General features: G+C 43.4%; 1 protein-coding gene across 1 annotated transcript in view; it reads right to left on the bottom strand.

Annotated features, from left to right (window-relative positions):
- Positions 1 to 1543: 1543 nt before the first annotated feature.
- COPZ2 (COPI coat complex subunit zeta 2) overlaps positions 1544 to 27365 on the bottom strand; it is a 109701-nt gene continuing 83879 nt past the window's right edge. The window contains exons 7-8 of the mRNA XM_040331586.1: positions 4230 to 4281; positions 1544 to 1744 (exon numbers count right to left, since the gene is read on the bottom strand). Coding sequence (XP_040187520.1) covers positions 1649 to 1744; positions 4230 to 4281 — 148 coding nt within the window. The 3' untranslated portion in view covers positions 1544 to 1648. The remainder of the gene's footprint in view (positions 1745 to 4229; positions 4282 to 27365) is intronic.

The raw sequence follows: 27365 nt of genomic DNA, 5'->3' as shown, positions 1-27365 counted from the left end.
ATACGCATATATTAATTGGTTTGCACAAAAGTTATAGTGGCTACAAAATAGGGGATAGATCTGTAGCATTTTTATTTTTTTATTTTATTTACTAGTAATGGCGGCGATCAGTGATTTTTATCGTGACTGCGATATTGTGGCGGACACATCGGACACTTTTGACACTATTTTGTGACCATTCACATTTATACAGCGAACAGTGCTTGTCATGCCTTTGGCCTACAAGGAAATACAGTAATATCTTCTGGACTTGTAATTCAAATAATGTCCACTAGATGTTACTCTTAACAAAGGACTGTTGATGGGCAGTGTTCTATGGTAGAGTACATTTCCTGTCGTGTTATTGAAAACTGTCTTCACTATCACAACTCTTTCATCTTTTTCACTGGACAGTCCACATGGAGTCAGCTAAGCCTGCACCACATGTTTCCTAAGTTTGATTCTCCTGGGACAGCATCGCTGGTATGATAAAGACTGTTTATCTATATGCCTAGTAGACATTTGTTTGTGTTCATATAATTCTTATATGTTCATTTATTTGTTTATCTCTAGTTTTACCATTATTAATACGCATCTTATATGGCCACCACCTGTTTATCGTAATAAAGTTCCAAAGTTACAGACAGTCTGGTTATTTAGGATGCAAAGTTTAAGCTGTATGTTGAGCTACATATACGCCAGGGGCAAACGTGTAGTGAGAACAGAACAGTGCTATTAATATGCACGGATTACTGTGTAAATGTCACTGGCAGGGAAGGGATTAACACGAGGGGGTGATCAAGGGGTTAAATGTGTAACTTAGTGAGTGATTTTAACTGTAGGGGGAGGGGACTGACTGGGGGAGGTGACCGATCGGTGTCCCTATGTACAAGAGACACACCATCGGTCTCCTCTCCCTGACAGGACGTGGATCTCTGTGTTTATGCACAGACATCCACGGTTCTACTCAGTTACTGGGTAAACGCGAATGCCCGGCGGACATCGTGGCTGCCGGGCACACGCATCAGGTTTCCAGTGACGCCCCCTAGAGGCTCGGGAAGGCGAGGACATCATATGACATCCTCCCAGAACAAGAGGCTTATCGTCCCGCTGTCAATTGACGGCAGCGGTAGCCTAGTGGTTAAACTACCCATGTGAATGCCACTGCTCGCTCTTTTACAATTGCCAATTGTTAATATCGTTATCCCCTTTTCGTTACTTGTGCAGCATTAATTACTCACTGTGCAGAAGCGGCCATCCTGACTGTGGGCATGTGAAGCCCGCTGGGTCTCTCTTCCAGGATTAGGTGCATGCTGGCTACCCAGCATGCACCTCCTGATCTTGCGGAGTGCAGAGTGAAGGAAGCACGCCCCACTGCATGTCGCCGATACTTGCATGTCCTCCTGGCAACAATACAAACAAAACACTGCCACATTCCCTATTCAAATATGGCACAGATCTTCGTCTAGCATCGCGTAATTTCCTGTTTTAAAACAATGCAATGCTAGCAGCGGCGAGGTAGGGCAAGAAGTCGACATGAAAAGCAAAGGAAAAGGTACTAAACAAAGAGAAAAAAATACATATATCCAAAAACGAGGGGGATTGGGGCAGACTATTGAACAAGACCAAGTTGTATTTTTGCCTGGAACTCCACTTTAAGAACTCAGTATTAGTCCATGACTGCTCTTCTTTGGGGCTCTTTTTGTTCATTGCTGCCTGTGATATAATCAAACAGCACAAAGCCAAACGCTGGTTCTGAGATAGTCTGTAACGAAAAAAAGAAGAGTTTTATTGGAATACATATATACGTTGTTGTGATTTATAATTTTAATTTCCTGATCTTAGGACATGCTGCATGGACCTATCTTTTGAAGAGAGTTATTGCATTACTGCTGAAAGTAGGAGTCTAGGGTGGAAGTCCAGGTTATATTTATGTCTGTGTTCCCATTCTGGAGATTTACCCTTATTTCCTGTTTTCCTTCTTGACGACGAGCAGTCAGATGGACAGAAATTCATGGAAAATCTCCCCAGTGATACAGCAATAGACAGAAAAAAATAGCTCTTTTTATACATAAACTGGACAAAAAGTTTACAGTACACTGTTATTGGGTTTCTTCCTTCACTGGTGATGCTCATTATGCTCATTTCTTGTCTTAGTGTCCTAGGGATAACATATGTGAGAAATATTCCCAGAGTACCAGACAGCAATAAAAAAATCTATCAAAGTTTTGACTGGAGGTGGACTTTTCTTCCTTCTTGACAAGCCACAGACAGAAGAAGACAGGAAGTGAGGGGAAATCTACATATTGAGTACAAAGACAGCAAAAAAATAAAAATAGGAGTTGAATATCTGCCAGGTTTTTATTATTGCCTGGGTACCTATCTTGTAAAGATCCCCCTTATTTCCTATTCAGACATCGGGTGTTGGACAGAACAGTAAATATGGAGAAATCTGTCCAACATGGACAGCAACCCTTCCTCGAAATATTAAAAGCTCCAAGAAAGGCTAAGACTGGATCTCTGGTTGGCTCTCATGGTAATCTGTATACCGGTGTTGTCTGTACTTGTTTATAATTAGTTTGTGATTGTTTTGTAGCAAACAATGTTTTGCAGATTAAGTCAGTAAGGAAAGGCAGGCCACTGTCTTTGTTTTCCAATTTAGAAGGTTTAAGGCTTGGTTAACACTGGATGCCGATGCGTCTCACAGCCGGGGTCCTGTGTGCCTTGGTTCACCGTTTCAGGTCCGATTTCAGCCTGAATTTTGGGCTGAATTCCAACCTGAAATGGACCAAAAGATGCACAGGGCTGCCGTGCAAATTCGCACTGGAGGTGCTTCGGAGATATGTGAACCGGCTTCATAGAGAGACATTCACATTCTTCTGCTATTACGAATTGGATGCAGAGATCCGCATCCAATTCGCAATAGTGTGAACCCGGCCTTAGTGTATTTTGGAAGGGTGGTGTTAAGCTCTGCATCCTCTATAAATACTCAACAATTCCCATAACTTTAAGGGAAAGCTATATATATAATAGAATATGTAAGCTGCTATTGCTAACCTAAGCACAGGCAAAGCATGGGTTCAGTTTGAAGGGAAAGAAAATAAAGAACATTGGTTTACTGTAAATTTTATTTCAGTTTTTTTTTTATTCCTACATTATATATATATATATATTTATATATATATATATATATATATATATATATATATTAGGGCTGTGCGTTAAACGCGATATTAACGCAAACCCATGTTAACGCCGTCAATATTTTTGTCGCGCGATTAACGCAGGAGCCCTCGGGTGGACATGCAGAGTGTGCAGCGGCGCGGCGCGGCTTACCTTTTCGCTGGATTCACAGACAAGTTACTCACCTTGTCCCTGGATCCAGCGATGCCACCCCGCTGTGTGATCGAGCGGGTCCTCCTTGCTTGGCGGGTCCTCCTTGCTTGGCGGGTCCTCCTTGCTTGGCGGGTCCTCCTCGCTTGGCGGGTCCTCCTCGCTCGATTCACAGTGCCTGTGTGCCGCCGAGCTCCGTTCCCTGCAACGTTACGACGCACGGGAGCGGAGAACGGCGCCAAATTTAAAAAAGTAAACAAACACAATACACACAGTATACTGTAATCTTATAGATTACAGTACTGTATGTAAAAAATACACACCCCCCTTGTCCCTAGTGGTCTGCCCAGTGCCCTACATGTTCTTTTATAAAATAAAAACTATTCTTTCTGCCTGAAAAACTGTAGATTGTCCAAAAGTGTCCCTTTATGTCAAAAATGGTTTTAGATCAGCTAGAAAACAGCGATAATAAATTATAATCACTTGCAGAATTGTGCGATATTTGTGGGGAAATTCGTCATAAATTAGAGCGATTAATCGTGAGTTAACTATGACATTAATGCGATTAATCGCGATTAAAAATTTTAATCGTTTGACAGCACTAATATATATATATATATATATATATATATATATATATATATATATATATATATATATTAAATTTTAATCTATTCACCGAATAACGAGGTATGTGTTATTAAGTTTATGCAATAACTCCAGCTCCAGGCAAACATTAATGGTGCGTAAGACCGAAGAAAATCAAAAGTTAACTTTTATTAGTGTGGCTACATTATTTAATATATTTTGTATATATTAGTAAGTGCTCATCATTTGATTTTGCAATACATTATAATTTAATGCTAAACTCAAAACAACCTGCTATATACATGTACAAACAGGTTTTCCTTTATTACCTTGAAATTGAGCCTCTGAATTACTTGCTGGGATTCACTTTCCAAGATAACTCTGGAAAACAATATATTTGAGAGAAAAGAACATCAGATACACAAATAACACAGGTCATTCATACTGTGCCTTGAAAAAGTATTCATACCCCTTAAAATTTTCCACATTTTGTCATCTTGCAACCAAAAAACGTGATAGACCAATACAAAGTAGAAGGAAAATAACTGGTTTTAATTTTTTTTACAAATAAATATGTGAAAAGTGTGGCGTGCATTTGTATTCAGCCCCCTTTACTCTGATACCCCTAACTAAAATCTAGTGGAACCACTTGCCTTCAGAAGTCACCTAATTAGTAAATAAAGTCCACCTGTGTGTAATTTATTGTTAGTATGAATACAGCTGTTCTGTGAAGCTCTCAGAGGTTTGTTAGGGTTAGGTTATAAAAAAACATCTCACACTTTGATCATCTCACGGAGCACTGTTCAATCCATCATCCGAAAATGGAAAGAGTATGGCATAACTGCAAACCTACCAAGACATGGCCGTCAACCTAAACTGACAGGCCGGGCAAGGAGAGCATTAATCAGAGAAGCAGCCAAGAGGCCCATGGTAACTCTCAGGTGGGAGAATCTGTCCACAAGACAACTATTCCACAAATATGGCCTTTATAGAAAAGTGGCAAGAAGAAAGCCATGAGAAGTCCAATTTGCAGTTTGCGAGAAGTCATGCGGGGGACACAGCTTTAGCTGATTTTGTGTTAGTAAAAGACGATTCACACTTTTCTGTCTGTTACAGTGTGATGAATGTGCTTACTTCATTAAGAACGGTAGTTTTACCAGAACGAGCGCTCCTGTCTCATAACTTGCTTCTGAGCATGCGCGTATTTTTCACGTCGTTAAAGCCCACACACAACCATTTTTTACAACCCGAAAAACGACAACGTTAAAAACGTTGTTAAAAAATAGAGCATAAATAAAGGGAAGGTGATGAGCGCAAAAAAAATACACTAAACTAACTAAAGAGTGCTCAATAGCGCCTATAAAAAATGAAATGAATAAATGACCAAACAGTGATCAGAGTGCTACGCTTAGCAATCAAAAAACAGATGCATGAATGACAAATAATCATAATAAAGTGCAAGTGCAATCAACAATTAGGGATCATATCAAATGCTGAAAGTGCTAAATTGGCAGGGATTGCCTAATATACAGGGAGTGCAGAATTATTAGGCAAATGAGTATTTTGACCACATCATCCTCTTTATGCATGTTGTCTTACTCCAAGCTGTATAGGCTCGAAAGCCTACTACAGATTAGGCATATTAGGTGATGTGCATCTCTGTAATGAGAAGGTGTGTGGTCTAATGACATCAACACCCTATATCAGGTGTGCATAATTATTAGGCAACTTCCTTTCCTTTGGCAAAATGGGTCAAAAGAAGGACTTGACAGGCTCAGAAAAGTCAAAAATAGTGAGATATCTTGCAGAGAGATGCAGCACTCTTAAAATTGCAAAGCTTCTGAGGCCCCGTACTCACGACCAAACATGTCTGCTGAAACTGGTCCGCAGACCAGTTTCAGCAGACATGTTTGGCCGTGTGTTGGCCCGAGCGGACCATTTTGGGACGGATCGGACAGGTTTCCAGCGGACAACTGTTTCCCGGACTTGTTTTAAAACAGTCCGCTGGAAACCTGTCCGCCCGGACATGTACGGTCGTCTGTACAGACCTACCGTACATGTCCTGCCGCCCGCATCCCTCGCATGCGTCGAATGACTTCGACGCATGCGTGGAAGCATTTTTAAGGCGGCCCGCCCACGTCGCCGCGTCATTGTCGCGGCGACACCGCGTCATCGACGCAGCGACACCGCGGACACGCCCCGCGTAATGTTTACGCGCGGGCTTCTGTTCGATGGTGTGTATAGCCATCGAACAGAAGTCCCCGGGCAGTCCCCGGCCAGACATGTCCGATGGAAACGGTCTGCAGACCGTTTTCATCGGACATGTCCTGCCGTGAGTACTCGGCCTGAAGCGTGATCATCGAACAATCAAGCGTTTCATTCAAAATAGTCAACAGGGTCGCAAGAAGCGTGTGGAAAAACCAAGGCGCAAAATAACTGCCCATGAACTGAGAAAAGTCAAGCGTGCAGCTGCCAAGATGCCACTTGCCACCAGTTTGGCCATATTTCAGAGCTGCAACATCACTGGAGTGCCCAAAAGCACAAGGTGTGCAATACTCAGAGACATGGCCAAGGTAAGAAAGGCTGAAAGACGACCACCACTGAACAAGACACACAAGCTGAAACGTCAAGACTGTGCCAAGAAATATCTCAAGACTGATTTTTCTAAGGTTTTATGGACTGATGAAATGAGAGTGAGTCTTGATGGGCCAGATGGATGGGCCCGTGGCTGGATTGGTAAAGGGCAGAGAGCTCCAGTCCGACTCAGACGCCAGCAAGGTGGAGGTGGAGTACTGGTTTGGGCTGGTATCATCAAAGATGAGCTTGTGGGGCCTTTTCGGGTTGAGGATGGAGTCAAGCTCAACTCCCAGTCCTACTGCCAGTTTCTGGAAGACACCTTCTTCAAGCAGTGGTACAGGAAGAAGTCTGCATCCTTCAAGAAAAACATGATTTTCATGCAGGACAATGCTCCATCACACGCGTCCAAGTACTCCACAGCGTGGCTGGCAAGAAAGGGTATAAAAGAAGAAAAACTAATGACATGGCCTCCTTGTTCACCTGATCTGAACCCCATTGAGAACCTGTGGTCCATCATCAAATGTGGGATCTACAAGGAGGGAAAACAGTACACCTCTCTGAACAGTGTCTGGGAGGCTGTGGTTGCTGCTGCACGCAATGTTGATGGTGAACAGATCAAAACACTGACAGAATCCAGGGATGTCAGGCTTTTGAGTGTCCTTGCAAAGAAAGGTGGCTATATTGGTCACTGATTTGTTTTTGTTTTGTTTTTGAATGTCAGAAATGTGTATTTGTGAATGTTGAGATGTTATATTGGTTTCACTGGTAAAAAATAAATAATTGAAATGGGTATATATTTTTTTTTTGTTAAGTTGCCTAATAATTATGCACAGTAATAGTCACCTGCACACACAGATATCCCCCGAAAATAGCTAAAACTAAAAACAAACTAAAAACTACTTCCAAAAATATTCAGCTTTGATATTAATGAGTTTTTTGGGTTCATTGAGAACATGGTTGTTGTTCAATAATAAAATGAATCCTCAAAAATACAACTTGCCTAATAATTTTGCACTCCCTGTATATGTATATAACACAGTGGTTAAAAAGTGCAAGTGCAACGAGCAAAATCAAGTTCCTAGTGAATGATGCCTAGAGGATCCAGTGAAGTATAGGCATGGAACAGTTTTATATATGTGCAATTCATATGGATAGACAGTTCATAAAAAGATGCAATTCATTTGGTGGATGATCTTCCAACTTCCTTATACTGAGCTCACAGAGCGCTTACCTTAGCCCAAAAGGGTAGTAGCTTAGAGCGGTGTATAGTTGGCCTCTCTGGATCAGCGTGGCAGCTTGTATGGGCATCTGTTAAAAACATCGCTGGGCTTCACCAAAATGGTGGCTTCCAAACAGATCCAAGACAGCAGCAGATCCAGCCATGGAAAATGAATAAATGGTCCAGATAGTGAAGTACGTTTAAAGATTTATTATAAAAAAAGCTTACATAGAAGCAAAAAAATATAAAATCCAGGGAGCTGGTGTAGCTTTAAAACACTGACTATGCGGCGGACAGACATCACTTCCGGTCAGGTGAGTTCCTAGTTCCTGACGCGTATCATCACGTCACGTGACTTCATCAGAAGTCCTCTGATGAAGTCACGTGACGTGACGATACGCGTCAGGAACTAGGAACTTACGTGACCGGAAGTGACGTCTGTCCGCCGCATAGTCTGTGTTTTAAAGCTACACCAGCTCCCTGGATGTTATATTTTTTTGCTTTTTGCTTCTATGTAAGCTTTTTTTTATAATAAATCTTTGAACGTACTTCACTATCTGGACCATTTATTCATTTTCCTTGGCTGGATCTGCTGCTGTCTTGGATCCGTTTGGAAGCCACCATTTTGGTGAAGCCCAGCGCTGTTTTCAACAGATGCCCATACAAGCTGCCACGCTGATCCAGAGAGACCAACTATACACCGCTCTAAGCTAATACCCTTTTGGGCTAAGGTAAGCGCTCTGTGAGCTCAGTATAAGGAAGTTGGAAGATCATCCACCAAATGAATTGCATCTTTTTATGAACTGTCTATCCATATGAATTGCACATATATATGAACTGTTCCATGCCTATACTTCACTGGATCCTCTAGGCATCATTCACTAGGAACTTGATTTTGCTTGTTGCACCTGCACTTTTTAACCACTGTGTTATATACATATATATTAGGCAATCCCTGCCAATTTAGCACTTTCAGCATTTGATATGATCCTTAATTGTTGATTGCACTTGCACTTTATTATGATTATTTGTCATTCATGCATTTGTTGTTTGATTGCTAAGCGTAGCACTCTGATCACTGTTTGGTCATTTATTCATTTCATTTTTTATAGGCGCTATTGAGCACTCTTTAGTTAGTTTAGTGTATTATTTTTGCGCTCATCACCTTCCCTTTATTTATATCTGCACATAGTGAGTTGTTTTCACTTCAGATTGCAGCAGCATTTATATTACACACACATTTTTAGTTCACTCATTCAAATTCGCTTTGACTAGCGCTCAAGACTACCACGCATTTAAAAAATAGAGCATGTTCGAAAAATGCTCTGAAGCCCACACACGGTCATTTTTAATGACATTAAAAAAACGTCATTTTTTAGAACCCGAAAAATGATCGTGTGTACGGGGCATTACAAGCTATGGTGCCAATCGCTGAAAATTGATCACACCTGATGTACTGACGGCCCATCTCATTTCTTGAGACACCAACAAGCCAGGACAGTACACATACCCCCCAAATGACCCCTTTTTTGGAAAGAAGACATTCCAAGGTATTTAGTTAGAGGCATGGTGAGTTTTTTTGACGTACTAAATTACCAAGTGTGAGAGTTTTCCACAGTCTGGCCACATACAGAGGCCCAAAATGCAGGGAGCACCTTCAGGTGTTCTAAAGGCATACATTTCAAATCTAATTTGACTACATATTACACTTTGGTGAGGCACTGAGTTGATGAGCATTGATGTGGCACAGATGAGCACAGATGTGGCATGGATGGGCACAGATGAGTACTGATGTGGCATGGATGAGCACATGTGTGACATGGATGAGCATGAATGAGGCATGAAAGTTATAGAGTCTACAAGCTATAGTGCCAATCACTGAAAATTGATCACATCTGATATACTGACGGACCATCTAATTTCTTGAGTTGTAAATTACTACGGGCCAGATTCAGAAAGAATTACGTTGCGCAGCGGCGGCGTAACTTATCCCATTTACGTTACACCGCCGCAGGTTTCCAGCGTAAGTGCCTGATTCACAAAGCACTTACCTGTAAACTTGCAGCGGTGTAACATAAATCTGCTCGGCGCAAGCCCGCCTAATTCAAATGGGGCAGGCACCATTTAAATTAGGCGCGTTCCCGCGCCGAGTGTACTGCGCATGCTCCGTCCGTCAAATTACCCGACGTGCATTGCGCTAAATGACGTCGCAAGGACGTCATTGGTTTGACGTTAGCGTAAATGGCGTCCAGCGCCATTCACGGACGACTTACGCAAACGATGTGAAATTTAAAATTTCGACACGGGAACGACGGCCATACTTAACATTGCTTAGACCATTGTGATAGTACAGTTCCCTTTCCTGGTAATGGTCACCCAGGACTCTCAAATAGGCAGGAATCTCCAATCCTGGGACCGGGTTTTGGAAACAGCCAGGAGTCTGGCTGGTTGATTGAGCAGGTGGGTCCTGGGCTTATAGTAGAGTCAAGACCAGTGTTCTGGACTCCACCCTCCCGAGGAGTCCAGGCAAGCAAGGGAGAAGCATGCATGTCTGCATGGTATAGACAGAGGACCCAAAGCTGTGGGCTGAGCAGCACAGAAGCTGAGAGAAGGTACAGGGATTTGTACAGGTACTTTGGTACGTGGCCAAGAGGGCTGAAGTGTAAGCCTAGGGGGCTGTATTTCTGAAGAGAGCCAGGTGGCTTGGCATTTTCGTTTGACCATTTCTTTATTGCTGTAGAAACTTGAAACCCCCTGCGTGGGAAATTCTGGATGGTGGACGTTTTTCTTTCTTTTAATAAAAGTGGGTCAACAAACCCTTAAAAAGCACAACTGGTGTGGACTCTGCTCACTGGTATGCTCTACCCAGATACTAAATAACCACAACATTACACCACCTAGAAGGCAGCCTTAACTTTATGACGCGTATCGCTATGGAAACAACGTAAATTTAGATCGACGGGCATCGTGGACGTTCGTGAATCGCTGTAACTACTCATTTGCATATTCTACGCCGACCGCAATAGCCTCTCCACCTAGCGGCCGGCCTAGAATTGCATCCTAAGATCCGACGGTGTAAGTCAATTACACCTGTCGGATCTTAGGGCTATCTATGCGTAACTGATTCTATGAATCAGCTGCATAGTTAGGACGGGCGGATGACAGACATACAACGGCGTATCAGGAGATACGCCGTCGTATCTCTTTTGTGAATCTGGCCCCACATGTGTAAGAGTTTTTTCACAGCCTGGCCACATACAGAGGCCCAACATGCAAGGAGCACCATCAGGTGTTATAAAGGCATACATTTCAAATCTAATTTGACTACCTATTACACATTGTTGTGGCACTACAGTGACATGGATGTTGTACGGATGAGCACTGATGTGGTATGAATGTGGCACAGATGAGAACTGATGTGGCATGAATGTTGCATGGATGAGCACTGATGTGGCACGGATGAGTACTGATGTGGCACGGATTAACACTGATGAGGCGTGGATGAGGCATAGATGTGCACTGATGTAGCATGGATGAGCACTGATGTGGCATTGATGAGCACTAATGTGACATATATATGGGCATGAATGAGCCATAGGTGGGCATGAATGAGCCATGGATGAGCATGAATGAGCATGAATGAGCCATGGATGGGTAGGAATGAGCCATCAAGGAGCATGGATGAGCTATAGATGAGCATAAATAAGCCATGAATGGGCACAGATCAGCACTGTGGGCACTTCAGAGCCAGCCCATAAGCGCTGCTGCACCGGCTCCCCCATCTCCTTGCACACAGTACAGATCGGGGCGAGGAGAGGGAAAGGAGCTGAACCGGACGTGCTCCGGTTTGTTGACAAGTGATCGTTCTGTCATTCAGGAATCGGTTATGAAGGCCATTTGTAACTACTGGGTTTTAAATCAAAATTTAGCTAATTGTGGTGTAATGTAGGAAACATTTAAATCCTAGGTTAGGGGGGAATACATTTCTCGTATTTCCTCAATACAGAAGGAGGCAGCCCGTTCACTGGGGACCTTGGAAGTGGGGGCTGAGAGGCGAAAATTGTATATGTGAGCTCTCCGACTGAAGCTAACCACTCCAACTGGTAGCAGGCACTCAGAGAGCTCTCTTTATACAGAACCGAGCACACTAAAAAGTCTATGTTGCACTCTGCTCAGAGTATTTGAATATGGTGACAAGAATATGGTAACATCACCGGAGGAGATTAATACTAGATTTTTTTTAATTCTTCCAGCATGTTTATACCTCCAGAGCTCAATTCTCCTCCTCTGATCTACAGGGTTTCTGGGATAGAGTCTCCAGAGCATCTGAACAGGCAACCTCGCAGCTGTCAAAACCCAGAGCGTGACCCTAGTGGGGGCCGGTACATCTGCCAAGATCCTACCCACCTATAGGGGAGGTTTTGCAGGTCGGACAAGGATCCCAAACAGGCAGCCTCAAAATAGACAGCAGCGTTATCACGGAAGCGCTCAAACCACCAATATGTTGTAACCAAAACAGCTGCCCAGAAGTATACCTGGAAATTGGTTAGTGCCAATCCCTCCAATCGTACGGGGAGGTGGAGTGTAGATTTGGCCAGACATGGAATAGATCCATTCCAAATAATGGAGAGAGACCACAGTCTCAAGCTCGGGGAGTTAGATAGGGAAAGAGTGAAGCAGAGAGAGTCATGATCAGAGATTCCCCTTAGGTGCTGAACCTCCCTAACCCAACAGAGGGCCGTTGTAGGGGCAAAGGCCATGTCAATATGTGACAGGGCTCTATAGGTTGTGGAGTGGCAGGTGTATTCCTTGCCATGGGGATAATAATGTCTCCAGACTCTTTTAGGCCCCATACACACGGGAGGATTTATCCGCGGATACGGTCCAGCGGACCGCTTCCGTGAATAAATCCTCTTGAGGATTTCAGCAGATTTTAATGCGATGGAGTGTACTCACCATCGCATTGAAATCCGCGCCGAAATCCTCTGGCGATGACGTGACGCGCCGTTGCCGCGATTATGACGCGGCGACGTGCGCGAGGCTGTCATATAAGGAATTCCACGCATGCGTCGAATCATTACGACGCATGCGGGGGATCCCTTGGGACGGATGGATCCGGTGAGTCTATACAGACCAGCGGATCCATCCGTTGGGATGGACTCCAGCAGATGGATATGTTCTGCATGTCAGCGAATATTCGATCTGCTGGAATCCATCCCAGGGGAGATATATCCGCGGAAACAGATCCGCTGGCGTGTACACACCATAGGATCTATCCGCTGAAACCCATTTGCTGGGATTTATCTGCGGATGGATTCTATGGTGTGTACGGGGCCTTAGAGTATATGTGTCTGCCCATTGAGGGAGGTCCATGGACAGTTGAGCAGAAGAGGTCTGTCCAGGTCATGGGAAGGGACCATGTTAAAATCCCCAAATATAAAATTCTCAGAGGTGTCATGTCCCAATACAATTTGAATCATATCATATAAGACTTGTATTTGAGCGGGGGAGGCAAATATAAACCCACATACACCAACCGATTGTCATAGACAAGAGCATGTAGATACACATATCTGCCCCCCGGATCCGTGCACACCCCCAGCAATTGAAATGGCAAAGACTTCCTAATTAGGATGCTAACCCCTCTGACATGGCTCGAATAAGTAGAATGATAATGAGCCCCCACCTATGCATAGACCAATGACTCTAGAGCCCACCAAATGGGTTTCTTGTAGAATTCAGATGTGTGGGGCAGACTTCTGCAGGAATTGGAATACAAGGAATCTCTTGATGGCAGATACTATACCAATCCAGGACATATTAAATCAATACATACATGAGGATATATAGGAGAACCACATGTCTTGCAGGGCGCAGACCCAGGGGACAGAGCAGCAGCCCAACAGGCTCCAGCCTCCAGATTAGGTCGCTGGACATACAAAGTATTCAAGTACACCATGTCATTGAACATAATAAAGAGGGCAAGAGGATCCCCAAACCTTAATATTAACCTTAATATTATATATAAAGAATTTCCCCATAAACACTGCAACTGCAGTATAAGCCTCCCCCCACCCGCATTCCCCACTAAAGCAAGTAATGCATACATTCCCAAACACCCAACAGGAACTTAAACATAATTAGGGAGGGCGTAAGTCCCTATGGAGATAGGGGATCATAGCCAGAGGATCCAGCAGGTCGCACTAGATTTACTGGCAAGTACATAAGAAAGTTGAGTCGCCTAAATAAATGTTTTTCCTGTGAAAAACAAAAACAGAAAAAGGTTTCTAATAATAAGGGCTCATTGTGGGATGACCAGATGGACAACCATATAGTCATTCCTGAAGAAGCATAGAAACAAGTAAGTATTGTAGTTCAGCCGGCCATAACAGATAGGCAGTCACTGAAAGGCACATTGTCAAAAAAGGAAATCAGGTTTTATTGAAGAAAGGAAAGACCGTCACAAGCTGTGCACAGTCAGCCATCATAATATAACATCGGCCTTGGAAAAAGAAACATACCCTGGGCACATATGGTGGCTGGGCTGGCTGCACAACTAATAGGTGGCAGGGCACTCCAGAGCAAAACAGATGATTCAAACATCAAACTTGTAACCGATCTTGTTGAGAAAAGGACTTGTACCGCTTAGCGATGAGAAGGTAAGTTATCCATCCACAAAGTGGCATCTCTAGGTGAGGTGAAAAAGCAAATAGACTCCCCATCCTAAACTTTCAATCTGGTGGGGAACAGAACACTGTAGCGTATGGCCCGGGCTAAGAGCGCCACCCTTACCTGGTCGAACATGAGACGGAACTTTTGTGTTTCCACTGAATAATCAGGAAAAACAGTCTGGTGTTATGGTATTTCAGCTCACCGACCATTCGTGCAGCCCGGAGAACCTTATCTCGGTTGCCGAAACTGAGGAGTTGAAATATCAGGGTATGAGGAGGGGTACCCAGGGGCCCAGGCGGAATCCTGTGGGCCCTCTCCATGATGTAATATGGGGAGAACTGTGCCTCGGTTAAAAGGGATCGGAGCAGCTCTTCCACAAATCTAGTGGGGTTCCTACCTTCCACCCCCTCAGACAGCCCCACGATCTGCAGATTGTTCCTCAGGTTCCTATTTTCAGCGTCATCCACCTTATATTCCAGGGCAAAGACTTTGTATTGCAAGGTACGGATGGAGGTATTGTGCTCTGTGATAGTGTCCTCCACCTGGCCGACACATTGTTGCACTACCGACACATTGGCACGGATTTTTCCAGATCCTGCTTGATTAATCCCACATCAAGTTTCACAGCCTCTATCTTGTTAGTAAGGGTGGCTTGGCAGGATGCAATCGTGCCATTACCTCCTGGAATCTGAGCTGTGGGGAATCAGCAGGCTCCCCCAGCTTCCGTCTGGGTGTCCATATTTGATACAGGCCGATAAAAAGCCGCCATGTGGGGTCCTGGGTCCAGTCAAACAGCCTCACTCACGGAAGGGAAACTGAGCTTCTTCCCCTTGTTCTTGTTCCCCTGATCTGGTGGCCCCGCGGGTCATCAAGGAGTAGCCACGGTAGTTTGCAGAGTGAAACAAAGCAAGCGGGAGATTAGGATTAAGCGTTCAGGCCAGCAGAGCTCCAGGTTATGCGGAGGAGGGGTGGCTTTGATTTAGAATCATTACTTAATTGATGATAAACTCAGGGGTAAACATTTCTGCCGGATGAATGCAATCTATGAACAGAATAAAAAACAGACCACATGCTCACCTTCCAATGTTTCAACGGCCAAGAGAATGGCTGCTGTATGAGCAGCTGCCTTTATTTTTAGCATACAAGCACAAAATGCATTTTCATTGGTTCACAATTAAACAGAAACACCCACCAATCCTCAATACCACCCACTGATTACTCCCATTCAGTCTCTTTTTACACTATTCAGAGTTCCTTCAATAATCCCAAAGCAAGGATTTCCTTCATCGTGTCTGAGTGCAGAGGAGGGGAAGACAGGAAATGGCCAACTTCCTCTTGAAAATCCACGTGACATAAACGTTCTCTCATTAAAGCAGACCAGTTTACATAGAATTTCTTTTGGGGTCTGTAAAGACAGGAGCATGGGGGGAAGGGCATTTCCTTTGAAAAGTCCAGGAATGCAGGGGAGTGAATAGAGACACACATGTAATGGAGGATAGCAGGATCTGTTCTTGTATAATGCTGGATTCATAACTTTAGGACAAAATCGGAAGAACCATCTCAAGGAAAATATACACTTCATTTCAGTGGTTCTAATCATAACACAATAAAATATTCATTTTATTTCATATCTAACACAGTCCATCACAGCCCCCCCTTGAAATGAATATTTTATCAGTTCACTCTCTTTGTTATTTCTTAACAGACAAGGACGGTAATGGAGGACATGGTCAATATAACAAAACATTATCATAACCAATATAAACAGAGACAAAATTGCTATACTTGAGCACAAATGTGTTATCACCCAAAATATTGTCCGCAGGTGACATTCTAAATGCCCCCCCTTGTTCACCTAATATCCTGTATAAGGCCATAATCTTATACAAAGTCATTTGTGAAGTGGCCTCTAGGTGTTCAGTAATATACTGGAATGCATCCTTGTTTATAGTTAACAAACCTCTATTGACCATAGCAACCAGAATTTATCCAATCTACATTTACATTACTAAGTTAAATTTCATAAAAGCATCCGTTCCCACCAAATTACTATATTTCCCTTCATTAGCATTTTAATTTTATATTGGGCTCTGTCCTAAATATTTTATTTCCTAAAGAAACTTTATTACATTACACTAGTTTTCAGGACTGATCATGCAGCATGAATTTTCTTGTCGCATGTCTGTTTAAACAAACATAGCAGCCTTCAGCATAAACGAACATACAGAAGTTTCATTGTTCCCCTACATGGATCCAAATATAAGAGATCAATTATCCTTCCATTAATACATTCGTCAATCTGAAGCCTAGAAAGTGACATTTTAATCCATAAATATAGCTGTATCATCATCATCTGCATCATCTATCCATATTGTATTTTTATTTTTAAACTATTTTAACTGACTTTCTTAAGCTATGCAGATTAACACCATTATCATTCTCTTTAAAATGACACCCTCAAAGTAAGGTATTCTTCAAACCAAATGGTGCAAAAACCCACAGTTTAGTAACATATGAGAGAAAGAAAGAATGAGAGAGAAAGAAAGAAAGAAAGAAAGAGCAAAAGAAAGAGTGAGAGAGAGAAAAAGAAAGAAAGGAAAAGAAAGAGAAAAATAATACTTTATTAATAAGGGCTTTCTTTCAGATCTTCTAATGATTGTGTACAAATTACCTTTTATCATTAAAGAAAGATTTACCCTATAATAGGCTTTGTAGTCTACTTAACATAAACTCTGATATTTATTTATTTTTTCCCTTCAAACTTGCAAAGAGCCATTTAAATCACAGCAGCTGAGGTGTCTGGTTTCAACGCTAGCACTCACTCCAGATAGAAGGGTAATTCACCACAGCCTGTAACCTGATCTGCTGTTAATGACCTCTAAGGGAAAACATCTGTTCCCCCCCCATGCTTGGAGCAGATTGTACAAGTTTTAGACCATATACAATCCAATCGAATTGCATCGTTTTTCTCATTTTTAACTCTTTTTCAAAAATTTTAAAACATATTTGGTTTGTACATCTGCCAAAAATCATGTACATCACATTATACAACGACATTTCCCAACTATAATAACGAAAAAAAAATCGCTTAGAGGACAAATCTCATGAAATCCACTGACCAGTCCCTGCGCAAGAACCGACCATTGTTTTCTTTCGATAATGTCACTCATATTTACTCACAATCTATATTTTATCAGAAATGTCATTTTATAATAACTTTTAACACTTGTTTATTTTTTAATTTTATTTTTACAATTTTTATAATAATATTTTTTTATAAAGTTTTTAGATTGAACATAACTTTCATATTTTAATATTTTTCCTGGGGAACCTTATAATAAACCAAACCCAAGTTTAGAATCTGTTGTAAACATTGCTCAAACCTCTACTTATTAATTCTTACAACCAGATCTGTAGGATTTCAGTTAAATATAAAATACCATGTTGTTTACCATTGACTGAATTGTATACAATTCTTCACACAATCTCAATCAACAATTTTCCCATTAAACCTTTGTTCTAATCCCATGTTTATGCTTTGACATGTCATAATACATTTTCAGTTGTTGGGGTAAACATATTCATAAACATTTACAGGCAGAATTAAACTTAATTATCTCATTAGAGAACTTCTTTACACTCTGACATTAATTAACTAATTACCCCATATAACCGGGACCCCCCTTTGAGATATTCCAACCCACAAACCCCAGTGGTCACAATCCCATGTATTTGAAAAAAGATATATAATTTCATTCAGATTTGGGCGGCACAATCCATAATATCACTCATCTTCCAGAGAATATTTTCGAAGGAACCTCTTAATCATCACCCAGGGGATATTGGTAATTATCGGTACCTACATCAGGAATGCGAGAAAAAACTCGTACACGAATATTAGTTACCTATTTTCAAAAGCGGTCACATAATCATAGCTCATAACAATCTAATCTAGAGACTGTCTCAAACAAGATTTCAGAAAGGGATAATGTATTGAATGCTCCCCCCTTGGGGCCACTTACCCACTTAACCCTGAGGATGGCATGGCACAGCATGTGGAATAAAACCATTTAAATGTACTATGTAAAATGTTCTACTGTTCCAATGTGATACCCAGAATCTCCTCATCCCTCATTTGTGACTTGTGAACACAGCTTCTGTAGTCATGAACGCCAGGATTTACACACTCTCTCTACCGCTTTTGGGCACCCCATGAGGTCGGGGCACACAGGACAGCATATGAGCGGATTCTACCTTCAGGTAGGTCTGCCACTCCCATCTACATCATTCTCCTCCCTTACGTGTCTGTCCAGCGAAGTGGCATTGTAGTTACCCCCCCCCCCTGGACAGACTAAGGAGGGCATGAAGAAGAAGGCCCGTGGGCCGGAGGGCACAGAATCCAGTATGGGCAGCGGGCAGGAGGCGACACCATATGCGTTCAGAACGAGGCAAAGCCTTCAGCAGGGAAGAGCATCCGGGCAGGCCCATGCTTCCTCCAGCCGGGCATACAGTTGGGCAGAACGTGAGGGGAAAGAAGAGGCACGGCCTCAAGCAGTCGGGCGGGGCCCATGCTTCCAGCAGGCATCGTGGGCAGAACATGAGGGAAACGAAAAGACAATAACAGGCCCTGGGTATCACATTACAACAACCAAACTGGCAAAAAGCCCTCTATGTATCAAGTCAAAATACAGTGCATGGCATCGTCAGTGTAAGTGTAAGTGGGCAACCCAGATGGGACAGGTCCCCACAGAACACGCATTCAATCTATCCGATTAAAAGGATAAAAAAAACGGGACGAAATAATTCACCTAAATTAATTCTCTGTAGAAGATTTTAACTGTAAAATAAAGACTTAACAATTGCTTATTATGTGCATCAAATGTCTGTTCCATATTTTTTAAACCTCAGGAGAAATATCCCATTATTTACTGATTACCGTTTATTAATTGCGACAAAGCAACTGAAATCGTAGACTCTAACGGACATAGACAGTGCAATATCCCAAGTCAACCTTTTGTTAAAAAAAACTCTGTGTTACAAAAAAAACTGTCTCCTAGGTTGTCGTCCCTGGGGGGGGGGGAGAGGGGGGCTATCCTCCAACTTGCAAATGTGGCAGAGCTCACGGCGGGCAGGATGCGGGGGTCCGGACCTCCCACATTCCTCACACACCCAGTTCTATCCCCCCACCAGGGAGGGGGCAGGAGTATATATTATATCAGGGAGGCATCCCAGAAGTATATAAAAAAAAAAAACAGCAAAAATAACAATAAGCCCCATTGTACACATAGATTCGGATATAAAAATAGTCTGCGTTATCCCAAAAACCTCAAAGGTCTGTGAATCAAAAAGATACATCAGCAGCTGCTGAGAACACCAGACCCATGTGTTTTGTTTAAAAAAACTATTTCACTATGTTTTTCTGTTTTTCTGAAATCAATAAAGGCAAGTTACCATTATCTATCAAAGAAACAGAAACACAAAAAAAACTGTCAGCTACACTCTCGGCTGTTATCACACAGCCAGCTTACGCTGCAAAGGAGGGGGGGGAGGGTAGGGGCCATCACTGCCTGCGTTACTCCAGCAGAGAAATCTGAAACTCCAAAAAAAAAGTCTGCTGATAGAACTCCACACAGCCTGGAGAGGGGAGGGGGGGGGGGAAGGTAAAAAAATTGGCTGCAGAGCGTGTGTGCTCGTCTCCCATTTAAAGTGGGCTGCTAACAGCCCTCAGAACAAGAATGCATGTAAAAAAAACGCACGGACAGACAATAAAACAACACAAAACACACAAAATACACGGCTCTTTCAGCCCCTAATTCTTAACCCCTAACCCCAAAAATGTAACCCCAATTTAGCTTAATCCCATAAAGTTTAACCACTAACCCCAAAAATGTAAAACCCTCAGTGCCCCCCCCAAAAGAAGGCAAAACGAACCCCAATCTTCTAATTTCGACTAGAGAGATTTGGTACACATATGGCACAAGCCATATGCATAGCAAACCCATAAAGATCCAACTTCCTTAGTGGCTATCTTTATTCCGTTTTGACTAAAGAGATTTGGTATACATATGGCACAAGCCATATGCATAGCAAACCCATAAAGATCCAACTTCCTTAGTGGCTATCTTTATTCCGTTTCGACTACCCAAGCCACCACCTTGAACTAACTTCAGTCAAGGAAAAACTCAGTCCGCTCGTCTTAGCGACTATCGAACCCCCAAATCCTCTTCTTTCAGACCAGACATATTGACATGTGCATACTACCTCACTTCCCGGGACAGACATGCACACATAAACATCTCCACCCCAAGACACGCTTACCATGCGTCACCGGCTCAGGACCCCTGAAAGAAAAATACTGTCCGCCACCGCCTACAGACATAGACCCCCGAAACAGTCACATTCAAACTAACACAACACTTAAACATAAAAACACAGATATCAAAGACATAAAACAGACAAAAAGTCAAACCGGCAGAAAAGAACGATGGGTTAAATATTTTTGCTCAAGAAATCTTTTCCCCCCATCTTTGATTGGGTGAGGCGCAGCACGACCAAAAGAATGAAGTGCGTCTGCACGGAAGTAGACCGCTGCAAAAAAAACGCAGCCATGGAGGTGATCAGTCACCATCCGTACAGACGTACCCCACCACATCCCGGGGTGCTGCATCTTCCCAATAGAGCAAAACAAACGTTGGGCGGCCAACTGATTTAGAATCATTACTTAATTGATGATAAACTCAGGGGTAAACATTTCTGCCGGATGAATGCAATCTATGAACAGAATAAAAAACAGACCACATGCTCACCTTCCAATGTTTCAACGGCCAAGAGAATGGCTGCTGTATGAGCAGCTGCCTTTATTTTTAGCATACAAGCACAAAATGCATTTTCATTGGTTCACAATTAAACAGAAACACCCACCAATCCTCAATACCACCCACTGATTACTCCCATTCAGTCTCTTTTTACACTATTCAGAGTTCCTTCAATAATCCCAAAGCAAGGATTTCCTTCATCGTGTCTGAGTGCGGAGGAGGGGAAGACAGGAAATGGCCAACTTCCTCTTGAAAATCCACGTGACATAAACGTTCTCTCATTAAAGCAGACCAGTTTACATAGAATTTCTTTTGGGGTCTGTAAAGACAGGAGCATGGGGGGAAGGGCATTTCCTTTGAAAAGTCCAGGAATGCAGGGGAGTGAATAGAGACACACATGTAATGGAGGATAGCAGGATCTGTTCTTGTATAATGCTGGATTCATAACTTTAGGACAAAATCGGAAGAACCATCTCAAGGAAAATATACACTTCATTTCAGTGGTTCTAATCATAACACAATAAAATATTCATTTTATTTCATATCTAACACAGTCCATCACAGCTTCCCTTCAGTTCACCTGCCCCTGTCTATCCATTAAAATGCATGTGCCTGCACTGTGGGGACGCTCATTGTTTAGTGTTCGGACCACAGATATTACAGGGTGCCTTGGCGCGGCTCTGTGGCTCACGCATGCGTTTGCAAATGCGTGCGGACCGAACCCCTGTTTTTAACGCATACTGTAGACAGGTTAATTGGTTTTCTGCAAGCTGGTCGGTAAGTAGGCTTGGTTTTTCCCTGGGCATTCCCCAGGTTTTTGTTGTTATCTGCTTTAGCCTTCCAATGCTACTTACTGTTATGGCCAGCTATAGATGGGGCAGTGGACATGTTTATGCTTCACCTGTGGTGTTTATATTGGTCCATCAGTGCACCAACACCTTTGCAGCCATTGTGCTATATGCTGGGTGCTTGGTGTGCTCTTGTACCTTTAAAGGAGGGGTGGCTTCCCTTCAGTTCACCTGCCCCTGTCTATCAATTAAAATGCATGTGCCTCCACTGTGGGGACGCTCATTGTTTAGTGTCAGGACCACAGATATTACAGGGTGCCTTGGCGCGGCTCTGTGGCTCACGCATGCGTTTGCAAATGCGTGCGGACCGAACCCCTGTTTTTAACGCATACTGTAGACAGGTTAATTGGTTTTCTGCAAGCTGGTCGGTAAGTAGGCTTGGTTTTTCCCTGGGCATTCCCCAGGTTTTTGTTGTTATGTGCTTTAGCCTTCCAATGCTACTTACTGTTATGGCCAGCTATAGATGGGGGCAGTGGACATGTTTATGCTTCACCTGTGGTGTTTATATTGGTCCATCAGTGCACCAACACCTTTGCAGCCATTGTGCTATATGCTGGGTGCTTGGTGTGCTCTTGTACCTTTAAAGGAGGGGTGGCTTCCCTTCAGTTCACCTGCCCCTGTCTATCCATTAAAATGCATGTGCCTCCACTGTGGGGACGCTCATTGTTTAGTGTTAGGACCACAGATATTACAGGGTGCCTTGGCGCGGCTCTGTGGCTCACGCATGCGTTTGCAAATGCGTGCGGACCGAACCCCTGTTTTTAACGCATACTGTAGACAGGTTAATTGGTTTTCTGCAAGCTGGTAGGTAAGTAGGCTTGGTTTTTCCCTGGGCATTCCCCAGGTTTTTGTTGTTATCTGCTTTAGCCTTCCAATGCTACTTACTGTTATGGCCAGCTATAGATGGGGGCAGTGGACATGTTTATGCTTCACCTGTGGTGTTTATATTGGTCCATCAGTGCACCAACACCTTTGCAGCCATTGTGCTATATGCTGGGTGCTTGGTGTGCTCTTGTACCTTTAAAGGAGGGGTGGCTTCCCTTCAGTTCACCTGCCCCTGTCTATCAATTAAAATGCATGTGCCTCCACTGTGGGGACGCTCATTGTTTAGTGTCAGGACCACAGATATTACAGGGTGCCTTGGCGCGGCTCTGTGGCTCACGCATGCGTTTGCAAATGCGTGCGGACCGAACCCCTGTTTTTAACGCATACTGTAGACAGGTTAATTGGTTTTCTGCAAGCTGGTCGGTAAGTAGGCTTGGTTTTTCCCTGGGCATTCCCCAGGTTTTTGTTGTTATGTGCTTTAGCCTTCCAATGCTACTTACTGTTATGGCCAGCTATAGATGGGGGCAGTGGACATGTTTATGCTTCACCTGTGGTGTTTATATTGGTCCATCAGTGCACCAACACCTTTGCAGCCATTGTGCTATATGCTGGGTGCTTGGTGTGCTCTTGTACCTTTAAAGGACAGGTTAATTGGTTTTCTGCAAGCTGGTCGGTAAGTAGGCTTGGTTTTTCCCTGGGCATTCCCCAGGTTTTTGTTGTTATCTCCAGGTTATGCGGCCGTTCACATCGTCATCTTGGAAACGCCCCCCCCCCCCCCTTTTCATACGAATTTAGTACCCAAACTCATAAATACTTTTGGCAGAGATGATGCAAAGGAGGCCTACTTTAGATTAATGGTCATGGATTTGTAATGGGATGTCTAACAAACTCATGTAGGTGTGATGGTCAGGTGTCCACAAACGATTGTTCATATAGTGTACTTAAAGAAAGCCAGTCCTGATTGGGCTTTTGCAAGAATTACTGTTGAATGTACATGTGTGGTCTCACTTTAGCATCTTTTTATTTGTTTTTTGTTTTTTTATTTGACTCTAAAGCTTTAGGCCCCATACACACGAGAGGATTTATCCGCGAATACGGTCCAGCGGACCGTTTCCGCGGATAAATCCTCTCGAGGATTTGTGCGGATTTCCATGCGATGGAGTGTACTCACCATCGCATTGAAATCCGCGCCGAAATCCTCTGGCGATGACGTGTCGCGCCGTCGCCGCGATTATGACGCGGCGACGTGCGCGACGCTGTCATATAAGGAATCATTACGACGCATGCGGGGGATCCCTTCGGACGGATGGATCGGGTGAGTCTATACAGACCAGCGGATCCATCCGTTGGGATAGATTCCACCGGATAGATTTGATAGCATGTCATCAAATATTTATCTGCTGGAAATCCATCCCAGGGGATAAATATCCGCGGAAACAGATCCGCTGGAGTGTACACACCATAGGATCTATCCGCTGAAACCCATTCGCTGGGATTTTTCAGCGGATGGATTCTATCGTGTGTATGGGGCCTTAAAGTCCAAGATCTCTCCTTGTTCTTATCACACAATCAACAAATGTATAAACAGTAGAAAGGTTACTTTTACTGTAACATCCAGGCAAGTTAATTTCCTTCTTTTATTTTGTCCTATTAGGCATCAACACAGATAAATCTGACCATACTACCACTTTTACTGAGGTTGACGGGGAGAGCTGGCAGGAGTTTAAGGCGTCCTACATGTTAACCCTTATCTCAGCTATAGACATGAACATACAACTTAAAATGTTTCATCAGATTTATTTCACTCCAGTAAAACTGTACTCCCTAGGGTTACATGCTTATCAGTCCTGCTTCAAGGGCTGTCAGGAAGAAGCCTATTTTTTTTTAAAACTGTCTGGGAATGCAGCTCTATTTTTAATTTTTGGCATTGGACCACCTCATTTGTCTGGCTTACCAAATATCCTGTCACCGGAAACACGTTTTCTGGGCCTTTTTCGGGATATTTCTGTAGCATGGTATAATAGGTTCTTACTGTCTTTGTATTTTATGCTACAAGGTGTATCTTACTTAATTGGAAGGCCCCTTACCCTACATCAATCACTATGTGGATATAGAAGATTAATGCCCTGTACACACAATCGGTTCGTCTGATGAAAACGGTCCGATGGACCGTTTTCATCGGACGAACCGATCGTGTGTGGGCCCCATTGTTTTTTTCCCATTGGTGAAAAAAAATAGAACCTGTTTTAACATTTTCTGATGGTTAAAAAAACGATAGAAAAAAACAATCATCTGTGGGGAAATCCATCGGTCAAAAATCCACGCATGCTCAGAATCAAGTCGACGCAAGCATTGAACTTCATTTTTCTCTGCACGTTGTCGTGTTTTACGTCATCGCGTTGGACACGATCGGATTTATAACTGATGGTGTGTAGGCAAGACTGATGAAAGTCAGCTTTATCGAATATCTGAAAAAATCCATCGGTCCGTTTTCATCGGATGAACCGATCGTGTGTACGTGGCATGACTCTTCTCTCCCTCTATAAGTTAACATATGCAAACATATGGGGGCAGATTCATCAAGAGATACAATGGGGGATCTCCTGATCCGCCATCGTATCTGTGAGAGCCGACGGTCGGATCTGTGAGATCCCACGGTCGGAGCTATGCGACTGATTCATAAGAATCAGTTCCGCATAGATCTCCCTTAGATCTGACTGGTGTAAGTGACTTACACCAGTCAAATCTTAGGCTGTAATCTCCCGCCGGACGCTAGGTGTCGTCGCTTTTTTTTACACGTCGCATATGCAAATGAGGAGAACCGCCGATTCACGTCCGTAGCTCTTTTTCAACGTCGTTTGCGTTCGGCTTTTTCCGGCGGATAGCTACCCCTGCTATATGAGGGGTAGCTAATGTTAAGTATGGCCGACGTTCCCGCGCCGAGTTTTAAATTTGTTACATCGTTTGCGTAAGTCCGTCGGGAATACGGATGGCCGTAAGTAACCTAGCCGCCGAAAACAATGACGTCCTAGCGACGTCATTTGGAGCATGCGCACTGGGCTTTTTCGCCGGCGGCGCATGCGCAGTTAAATTGGCGCGGGAACGCGCCTGATTTAAATTGTAAACTCCCCCTAGCTGTGGAATTTGCATTCCGCCGGGGGGAGTTAGGATCCGACGGTGCAATTTGCGAGGTAAGTGCTTTATGAATCATGCACTAGCTTCGCTAAATTGCACCGGCGGATCGTAAAACACGTAGATCTAGCGGATCTAAAGATCCGCTGATCTACATGAATCTGGCCCACGCTCTTTTTGACAAAATTTGTAATAGTGGACCTCTCAGGGGCTGCTCAATACACTAAGTTGTAACATACTATGGGGCTGATTTACTATTGTCAGTGCGCTGCGCTGGTTCATGCCTTAATTAGTACTCCGGGTGAAGCCTTAATTAGGCGCATGAACCAGCGTAGCAGCCGGCGCATTGCAAGTAATATGTAAAGCCGCGCCAAACTCCCTATAGAAGTCTATGGGAGAAATCAAAAGTGTTAATTTTAAAGGCTAATCTGCAAGTTTTGTCCTAAAAAGTGTTTGGGGACCTCAGTCCTGCCCCAGGGGACATGTATCAATGTTTTTTTTTATTTTTTAAAACGGCCGTTTTTTCAGGAGCAGTGAATTTATTAATGCTTAAAGTGAAACAATAAAAGTGAAATATTCCTTTAAATTTCGTACTTAGGGGGGGATGTAATGTCAGCATGTGAAATAGCACATTTTTCCCGCACTTAGAACTGTCCCCGCACAAAATGACATTCTGAAGGAAAAAAAGTCATTTAAAATTCACACGCGGCTATAATGAATTGTCGGCTCTGACAATTCTGACAGGATTAATTCATAAAACAAAAAAAAAATGTATGGGGGTCCCCCCAAATTAAATTACCAGGCCCTTCAGGTCTGGAATGGATATTAAGGGGAACCCCGCCGTAAAAAAAAAAGAAAAAAAGACGTGCGGTTCCCCGCAAATATCCATACCAGGCCCTTCAGGTCTGGTGTGGATTTTAAGGGGAACTCCACCCCAAATTAAAAAAAAATGGCGTGGAGTCCCCCTAAAAATCCACACCAGACCCTTATCCGATCACGTTAACCTGGCTGGCCGCAGAAAAGAGGGGGGGACAGAGTGCGCCCACCCCCTCTCCTGAACCGCACCAGGCCACATGCCCTCAACATGGGGAGGATGTCCCCATGTTGATGGGGACAAGGGCCTCATCCCCACAACCCTTGCCCGGTGGTTGTGGGGGTCTGCGGGCGGGGGGCTTATCAGAATCTGGAAGACCCCTTTAACAAAGGGGACCCCCAGATCCTGCCCCCCCCTATGTGAAATGGTAATGGGGTACACTGTACCTCTACCATTTCACCCCAAAAAAATGTCAAAAGTGTTAAAAATGACAGTAGCCGGTTTTTGACAAATCTTTTAATAAAATCTTCTTTTCTTCTTTCATTCAGGTTTCTTCCTCTGCT

Source organism: Rana temporaria, chromosome 12, assembly GCF_905171775.1.
Source record: "Rana temporaria chromosome 12, aRanTem1.1, whole genome shotgun sequence".
In the NCBI taxonomy this organism is placed as follows: Eukaryota; Metazoa; Chordata; class Amphibia; order Anura; family Ranidae; genus Rana; species Rana temporaria.
This window is presented reverse-complemented; position numbering and strand designations above follow the sequence as displayed.